The 9,737-nt window shown below is 38.2% G+C and overlaps 1 protein-coding gene across 1 annotated transcript in view; it reads right to left on the reverse strand.

Annotated features, from left to right (window-relative positions):
• LOC131690470 (DNA-binding protein D-ETS-4) overlaps nucleotides 1–9,137 on the reverse strand; it is a 51,450-nt gene extending 42,313 nt beyond the window's left edge. The window contains exon 1 of the mRNA XM_058976265.1: nucleotides 8,345–9,137. Coding sequence (XP_058832248.1) covers nucleotides 8,345–8,380 — 36 coding nt within the window. The 5' untranslated portion in view covers nucleotides 8,381–9,137. The remainder of the gene's footprint in view (nucleotides 1–8,344) is intronic.
• Nucleotides 9,138–9,737: the final 600 nt, after the last annotated feature.

The raw sequence follows: 9,737 nt of genomic DNA on the forward strand, positions 1-9,737 counted from the left end.
AGCTAAGGAGTATCCAAAGAAGGTTCGGGATGTATCAAAGAGGATAAAGTTTCAATTTCATTGCGCAAAAAAACGAATTGAACTACACGAATACAAAGTTCGGATGATATCAAACCGAACACGACGGGTAAAAATCTTGCCAAAAACTTATACGGAAAGTGATTTCAAAACCTGTTCAGCATTGTGATGGAGGCTGTCTGGGTTTAAATAGTCAGTTGGTTTCATAACGATAATAAGCTACCGTTTGAAGGAATACATTGAATTTTGAGACCCATTTTCCTACAATTCTATAAAAATTCTATAATTATATCTCATTTTTATAAGAACATAACCGTATCGTTACAACCAGATTCGGAAAATAGAAACGATATTGGACGCAAATCATCCAAAAGGGACTTAATTGCTATAGTAGCCATAAATATATGATGAGAGTATATACGTATAATTTCCCGTTTATCGTTCCACAAGTGATTTGGAGAGCGCTATTTCACAACATCCACAACTAGCCTGTCAGATCGGAGTTTTCTCTCGAATATACATTGGAATGGTAAACTTGGACTTAATCCCATCCGAAGAGTTTACGGAATTCGGCTTTGACGCACGTTTCAAAAAATTTCTTGACTGGCAAGCGATCTGTGGATGTAGCCAAATTAAGCCAGCCCTTCATCGCCTCACGGAAACCTATGCCGTAATGATCGTTTCAGGCTTAAATTATTAGAGGGTCCCATAACGATAATAAGCTACCGTCTGAAAGAATACATTGAATTTTGAGACCCATTTTTATACATTTTTATACAATTATATATTCTACAATTTATCTCAGTACATGAACATGACCGGACCGTTACAACCGGATTCGAAAAACAGAAACGTCCAAAAAGGTCCAAATCGCAGTAGTAGCATTTCAGTTTCCTGGTCCCAGAACATCCAGAAGTGGGTGAAGTTGCAGTACACCCAATATGCCCCAGCCAGAGTTGGATCGTTGCGAATTAATATAAATGATGAGAGTATATATGTATATCTTCCCGTTTATCGTTCCACAAGTGATTTGGGAAGCGCTATTTCACAACATCCACAAATAGCCCGCCATAAATCGGAATTTCGACGGTAAATGTCAAAATTCTTTTCTCTCGAACATACACTGGAACGGTAAACTTGAACTTAACGCACGCTTCAAAAAAATTTCTTGTCTGGCAAGCGATCTGTTGATGTAGCAAAAATAAGTCAGCCCTTCATCTCACTTACATTCTCTCGGGAACCTATTCCGCAAAACCTGTTCTAGGTTTAATGCATCAGTCATAACGATAATAAGTAACCGTTTGAGGGAATCCTTTGAATTTTGAGACTCGTATTTTTACAATTCGATTGAAATTCTACAATTATATCCCAGTACATGAACGAGGTCGAATCGAATAACCGGATTCAGAAAATAGAAAAGTTCGTGGACCCAAAATATGCAAAAGTGGGTGAAGTGATAGGACGCCCAATCAGGTCAAAACAGACTTGAATCGCCGTGAATTAATATAAATGATGAGTGTATATAAGACTGGTTAAATTTTTGACTATTAACTCCATCAGGCTCTACTGATTCCTTTTATGAAATTAATTTATCCCTCAGTAATTGTGCAAATTTTTATACCGATTGGTTATGTCTACGGACTCTCCAAAAATTTCAAAGTGTATCATCCTATTTATCGTTCCACAAGTGATTTGATGAGCGCTATTTTTTCATTTTCTAACGTAAATGTAAAAATTCTTTTCTCTCGCCCTTACACCAGAACGGTGAACTTGAACTTAACGTACATTTGAAAAAAAAATATTCTTGTTTGGAAAGCGATCTGTGGATGTAGCAAAATCAGTCAGCCCTTCATCTCACTCACATCCTTACGAAAACCTATTCTGTAATGGCCGCTCTTGGTTTAAATTATCAGTTGGTCCCATAACGATTCTTTGAATTTTGAGACTAGTAGTTCTACACTTCGATTGAAATTCTACAATAGTTAAATTATTTCGACAATTCTATTGAAATTCTACCTAGTTGGTAAGCAATTCCTTGAATTTTGAGACCAAAATAGCCTGATTGATGTCAAAATTCTTTTCTCTAGAACATACACTAGAACGGTAAACTTGAACCTAGCGCAGAAATATTTCTGTCCAGGTAGTTGACAGAAGTCAGCTTTGACGTTCGTTTCAAAAAAATCCTTGTCTGACAAGCAATTTGAGGATGTAGCAAAATAAGTCCGCCCTTCTTCAGACCCACATCCTCGCAGAAACGTATGCAATAACGCCCGTTCCGGGTTTAAATTATCAGATGGTAACGATAATTAGCAACGGTCTTAAGGCAATTCCTTGTATTTTGAGATCTGATTTTTTTACAATTTTATTGAAATTCTACAATCATATCCCAGTAAATTAAAATAACAGGTTTTTTCAAACGGGTCCGAAAAATAGAAGAGTTCTGGGGTCCAAAGCATCCAAAAGTGTCTAAATCGATGAAAAATTGCCATAGTAGAATTTCAGTTATGCTGATACCTCGGTACTCTGTCGACCTTACTAATTTAATGTTTTCCTTATTACATATTGAATTAACGATTGAAATTTAAATGCTCAAAAAATTAAACAACATTGCTTGTTGCAAAACAAGAACCAATCAACTCTTAGATCCAACCATGGTAATGATGGAAGCGCTGCTGGGTCAGTGGCATTATAAAAAGTAAAAAAGTAAGTAATAAGTAATCATGATTACGATGAAAAATCATTAGCTCTTAAATCGAAATAATTCAATCTGTATGGATGCGGAAAAACGTTTATGCTAGAAACTTGACCCGAAATGTTCCCAGAGAACGACGTTTTGTTTGTGGAATTACGTATGTTAACAATAGAATTTCGCCAGTTTCTCATTCGCGTGCCAAAAGTTTCCTTGTTCTGATATAAAAGTCACTGTTACTTTTATTCTTGCCTTGTTGAGTGTTTGTTTGTGGTTTATTGACAGTAACGAAATAAGTGAGGCTCTTCAGCAAATTTGGAATATTCTTTGGGTTAACACAGTAGCTATTGATATTAAAAAGTGCCGTTTTCGACCTTCGGTAGAGGTAAAAATGGAACTTTAGTTTACAGAACTCAAGCTGTAGTTCCATCTTACACGAAATTCTGAACCGATAACGACTTGTATCATGTCGTACGACGAGATGTTCAATCACTGCGTACTTCTAGCACCATGTCAAAATACGGAGAGATGGAGTTTCCTTACGTGTACAAATTTCATCCCAGATGTTTTCAAATGGCTTTCATGTCGTTAGAATACAGGCGGACCAAACTACTATTTCTTTTTTATCAAAGCTTACAATACCGTTATCAGTTCTCAGACCACCTTATGTACACACCATGGACAGATCCCCACGAGCCAGTGCTGTAATCAGGCGGAACTGTACAAAAACATATACATAGAAGCCGCTTCGAAATGTTCATCTATTGTAATAAAATGTAATACACAACCGCCAAGGTTATCAGTTAAATTGCGAACGGTTACCAACTAGTAGCAGCTATAAATGCCACTGTGGGCTGGCATTGAATGTAAAGAGATCTGAATTGAGCTGAGTATTAGAGGGGTATGCACAAAATTAAGGGAGGAAAATATTTAAAATTGTCGGAGTTACGGCCCCTTCCCCAAAGTGCATTTTTTCGCTGAAGCTTGCGGTGAACACCTTCCCAGATGAACCGCATAACTGAAATCAAAAAAATTATTGATGAAAAATGTACTGTGGTGTACTTAAACAGTCCGGTTTAAAAAAAAAGAAATTTTTTTCCAATAAAAAAAACAAATGTTGACAAATAAATCAATGTTTGAGGTGTTAAAATTTTAAACAAATAATTATTGCAAAGAATAGAAAATTTTTGAATGAAAACTGAACAGTTCAAGAACACGAGATTGCAACTAAGAACAAATTTAAAAAAAATGAAAATCGGTTGAGTAGTTTTTGAGATATCATGCATATAACCTCCTACATAAAAGTTGGTATATAGGAGAATTCGACGACAAGAAAGTCTTGCTGCTAAAATTCTTAATTATAAAATATATTCCAGAGCCCGATGTAGGCTACATATGAAGAAAAAGCTTCAACAAAGCAAACGCGCCCTGATCAGCTACAAACAATATGACCGCTAATATATTATTCAGAAGCCTGTTCTTTTAAGATCCAGTATGGATCAATTATTAATTTTACTACGATTTTAAAGTAGTACGCTACTTACGTTTTAATAAAAATAAATATAAAAGGGCTCTCGGCTCGCTCAAGCTTGCGCATTGAGCCACGCTAAATTAGTCTTTCAAAAAGAAAATCGTACACGATGTTCGCTCTGGTTCTGTGCTCATTATAGACCCACATTGTGTGTACGAACTCGAACACGCTATTTCGTACAAAAACACGTGCACATGTTCGCCTGCACAAATGAACCCCATGTACGTACACGGTGTGCATGCACACAGGTTCTTGACACCAGTTTGCTCTTTCTCACTCCCATCATCACTAGCGTTATCTCTTTTTGCCTCGTGCGAATCGTTCTCGTGTACGCACCCGGTGTATGCACACAGATGTTTGAACTGGAGTTTGTACATCTGTCGCTTTAGTTCGATATTCGAGACGAACCTGTACACCTAGACGAAGCATGTTTGAGGTTGAACGCGTGCACGAAATTTTGTACACAGGTACGAACTTGTCGATGTTCTTGGGAAGTCTGCCAAATTACCACACTTTAAAAAAGGCAGTATATACCAAACCAACCCGCATGGATTTTTCTTACAATTAGTGTGAACAGGATCCACAACCTTCTGCAGCCATTGGCGGGGTCTGAGTTTACTGCCCCTTTGATGTTTACTTTAACTTTCTTTTCTTTTGGAATTCAAATTTATAAACCTATCCTGAAATTTTTATGACTTAAACCGAAATTTTCCAACCTATTTCGGGCATAGCCATCAGTAGAGAGCACTAACAGAACACTAAAGTTTTGTGTAATTTTAAATTTTAGTTCTCTCCATATTTATCAGTAATATCATTCGTAGTCAGGCGTTTGGCGGTGAAGGACGAAGTATTTTTTCAGGAGATCTTATTAAATCAGATGATACTAGGTGTTTGAAGATGACAGACGGAGGATTTTGCCGAGAGACTGTACGTGCAGTTCGGTTTACTTGGCAGACGATTTATAAGAGAATTCAACCCACCTCTATCATACAGTAATTCGAAAAATTTGTTTGAGAATTCGTTCTACCATCTATTGCCTTCATTTTCGTTAGTTGGAAACTTGTAAAAACACCAAAAAACCGTATGTAAATTCCAGTCACAAATCTAGAATTTACGGTGCATTTTGTTAGATTTGAATTACCAGGCAAAGTGCGGTCACAACATTCCGTTTATGTGTCAAAATGTACCGAAAAATCTTCGATTTGCACATGCGTGTGAAAAAGATGGCTTTACACATTCTTTGGTCCAATTTATAAGAAAATCGGTAGCATCAAGCTATACATTGGTATACAGGATGCAGATAGGTGATTAAACTTTTTCTAGGCCCACGCGTAAGTGAATTCTGCTGAAAAGATCCAGCTAATGGTGAAATGGATGTGGAACAATATTTGTCATCGAAAACTCCGTACAAATTTATACACATTAAAGTCGGTCAGATGATATTTAATCTTCTTTCTGTTTAAAGATAAGCCGCAGTTTAAAAATTTCGAAAGAACAGCTTTTTCAAAAGTTCACTCAGATGAGCTCAGAATAGTGATATCCCGTCGAAAGCACTACTGACGACAAGTCTATTATGAAAGACGGCCGCGTCTATATACCCTTTCACACCGTTGAGATCGACGGTGTAATAACCGATGCAAGTTAGTCGTGCGTAGATCTTTTGAAGCACGAGGTTACCTGTATCAAGGACTCTTTTGCTCCACTGGGCGAAGATTTTGAATGACAACTGCATTGGACGGGACAACATTGTGTGTTTCTTCAAACTAGTATCAGGTTGCTTATGAATTTATCTAATTACCCTTTCTTCAACAAGCTTCCTCTAATGGAAATATCATGAAATGCCAGTTTAAAATTTTCACTGATTTGATCCCGATACTCACTCGCTAGTGGTGCCATTTTATATTGATTTATGGAAAATAAAAAAATCAGTCCTGATTTAAATGGAGTCTAAATGAATGCAGGAATAATAAATTAGGAAAAGTGATTTATTTGAACAAAGCTTCTATATCCATAAAGCTTCATTGAATTCTGAGAAGGGTCCACCAACTGGAAGCGAAATTTTTCATTCACTCAGGACTCATCATCACAATTGAATAATTTATGAAGAATTTTTGTTTATTTTTTAATAATATATTCATTTTCGGTCGGCTTCTGTCTGCAGCCGAGCTGAGTGCTTGCCACCAATGGCAGAGAGGCAATTCTGTCATTTAGACCCTAAATATCGACCCAAGAACCGGGATCAACGAATCAAAATCGATCAAAGTATGGCAACACGGGTGGTCATCAGAACTAGGGGATTGCTTAGAAACGCAAATAGTGTTTTCGTTTTTTTCTGGAGCTGCTGTCAATCCGGCGCATTCTGATGAGACGAAGTCGAAACGCAAATTTCGTAACTAATTTAACATGAGTTAGTTAATTGTTATTAATTTGAGCGTACCATGGCTGTGACTGGGATGAAGATGTTGGCATCTAACCCATGTTCCCGTTTTGCATCTTTAACTCAACTTTCAATGCAATTCTAGTATGCGGTAGACATACGCATGATTTTTACTCGGATTTTTGTAAATATTTATATTACTTTATCTTTCAATAACGGACCGCAGTGATGGTCCTGTATTCAAATGTCAAATATTTTCGCAATGACTGCATTAAGAAGAATTTCGTAGAACTAAGATGGGATGTCTTCGACTGGCGATTAAATAATCTACACACCAAAAAAATCTGAATTTCATCGTTGACGTAATTGCAAACATGACACAATTCAACAACTAGTAATTCACGAAATGACGAAACATTACTGTGTTCCGTTTAATTTTACATGCTACATATACTTTACATGCACAATGACATAAAATTACACTTCCTACCATTCAGAACAAACGCTGTATTTGGAATAATTTTACATGATTTACGAAATTAAACGTCATGTAAAATTAAAATCAATCGTAAAACTAAGTCATTTTTGATGCTCGTATATGTCATGGTCAGGAGACGTAAATTTACACTATTTTTTCTAGGTGTGTAAGAAAGTTTCGGCAGTACAGTCAAATTTCTTTGCGTCTATTATTTCATTTTAATACCCGTATATCAAACGATTTGTGGCTTTGTCCATTTTTGCCGAGCCCTGAAGAAAGCCCAAACCGCGAGTCGAAACGTTGGCGAAGATAACGAAATAATCGACGCAAAGAAATTTGACTGTACTGCCGAAACTCATCTTAGATTATCACGTAGAACTTTAGTTTTTCGAATAATGGCCAAAAAAGGCATAGCGGAGTCGGCAAATCGATTGCCTTGTACGCAGTTCATCTGGGTTCGATTCCTAACCTCGCTCATAGGGTTGGAGATTTTTCTAAAAAGATTTACCTAACCCGATTAAAAGCGGAGACTGACCCAAAAGTTTTTAACTCTATAAATGAAAAAAAATGGTCACGGATTTCAGGGCAAAAACGGTTTCTGGATTAAATGTTCATAGTTAATTTGTGGTGTTTTTTTCCACAAACGTACATGTGATAATTACAGAACTTTTTTAAGACTCGTACATTTTGGAGAATGCTAAATTTTTCAAACAATATAATAAACAACATACTTCACCCTCGAGAAAACATGCGTCAGAAAAAAAACAATTCAAACCACAAACACGAGTAAACATCAACTCCAACGCTTCGATTCGAGTCCCGTGAATATTTACACCGTTTTTTTTCGCGTTCGTTCCCCAAACCCAAACCGCACTAACTGTCCGCGGCCAGCCGCTCTCGACCAGCGCTCCGTTCGCTCATCAGGTGCTGTACGTACATCAAATCGGGAATACTAATGAATTTAATTATCATATAATGGCCGGTGTATTCCGCTCGTGTTCACTGCCTAAGGTAGAGCGGGGGCTAAGCAAGACGCGGGCAAGCAGCCAGTCGATTCGGCGCGGCGGGGCAATTATTAGAAATCACCATTTGAAAAACCTGTTTCGCTGATCGGTTTTCGGTTGTTTCCATGTTTTGAGCATTGTTTGCGGGAATGTTACGTCATCTCTATATCGGTGAGATTTGGATTTCGGGGCGGCCGGAATCAATAGAGTAAGAAATAGTTATTTTATAAATTTTTAGAGTACTTACCGTTTCTTTTGGGTAGAACATCATTTCTTGGGCCATCTTCGCTGCCTCGGTTTGAGTATAACTATTTAAAGCACACGTCTTTTAATAAATTAAATAAATAAATAACTTAGTTGAACGTTTTTTAATTGCGCACTTTCGCTTGCATAAGGAGCATTAATTTGTATGCACCACTTGCGCCGTCACCGTAAAAAAGTACGATTCGCTTTTCATTCGCAACTTTGTTTTTATCTCCAAACAACTCACGGAGTCTGAGTTTCAAGGTATGCCACTTCTTCTGATCTGTGTGCACTTAAACGAGAGTTTTTGTTTTGCGCTTCCAGCTGAACTTAGTCTAACAGCAACACGCGCACTCACTATGATAACACTTATCAGTCAACGATGCTAATTCATCTCACTCTAGACACGGCTGGCAATTATTCCACGAGCATTATTTATTCAGTCAGTCAGACACCTTTTCGATTCACCGAGATAATCTTTCACCTTCAATCGAATCACACCAAACTTGATTCAGCAATTGTCTGTGGCTTATCCTTTTTTGAGGGGGAACAAATTTGTCCGATTAGGCACTTGATTCAGTTGTTTGCTCGTTTCACGTTCCTGTGCTCACTTAGGTCCTAGCTTCAACCCGTTGATTTCTACGCTGATATTTGCGGTGTTTGGTTTGGTATCTCTAAACTTTCAACTGGTGTAGTACTGGTGTCTAGCAGAGAGAAGAACTGACAGAAAAAAAACAACAGCTTCGCGAAAGTAGCAATCCACTCTGTTCAGCTTTCGACTCGTGAATAAAAGCAAAGCTGATCGCGCAGATGCCTCGAACCCCTCGGCTCGCCACTGGAGAGTTGGACTGCGCTGGTGTTGGTGATCCACCGCGCGCGCACCGAACCGATCCGTCGATTGCGGTGTGGTTGTGATTACCTACTTGCAATATTTTTTTTTATTACATTATGAATTATTTCGCCAAATCCCAGCCTTTCTGGTAGCGTGCTGCTGCTGCTGCTACTATGTATAGGCCGAAAGAGTCAAAACAAAACAAGTTTTCCAGTCCTACGCATACAACAATAAGCAGTCACCCGTCGATGGGTGGTTGTGGTTGCGATTGCCTGCCGCCACCGGTAGGTAGGGGAGGAGATCGGGAAAAGATCAGACCACAGTAAGCAGACAAGAAGATAGATAGAGAGAGAGAGCACGCGAAAAAAAGAGCGACTTAAAGTTGGTGTCTTTTTAGCATCACGTAACTTTACGCCACCACCAACACCATTCATCTCCCAGCAGCAGCTCGAAGGCGCGGTGTGGCGATCGGGTAATCGAACAACATCAGGCATACCAATCTGTAGAAAAAAATTGAGCAGACTGATCCTGCTGGCTAGGAAGGGGTTGAGCCCGATGTTTGATG

Source organism: Topomyia yanbarensis, chromosome 3, assembly GCF_030247195.1.
Source record: "Topomyia yanbarensis strain Yona2022 chromosome 3, ASM3024719v1, whole genome shotgun sequence".
NCBI lineage: Eukaryota > Metazoa > Arthropoda > Insecta > Diptera > Culicidae > Topomyia > Topomyia yanbarensis.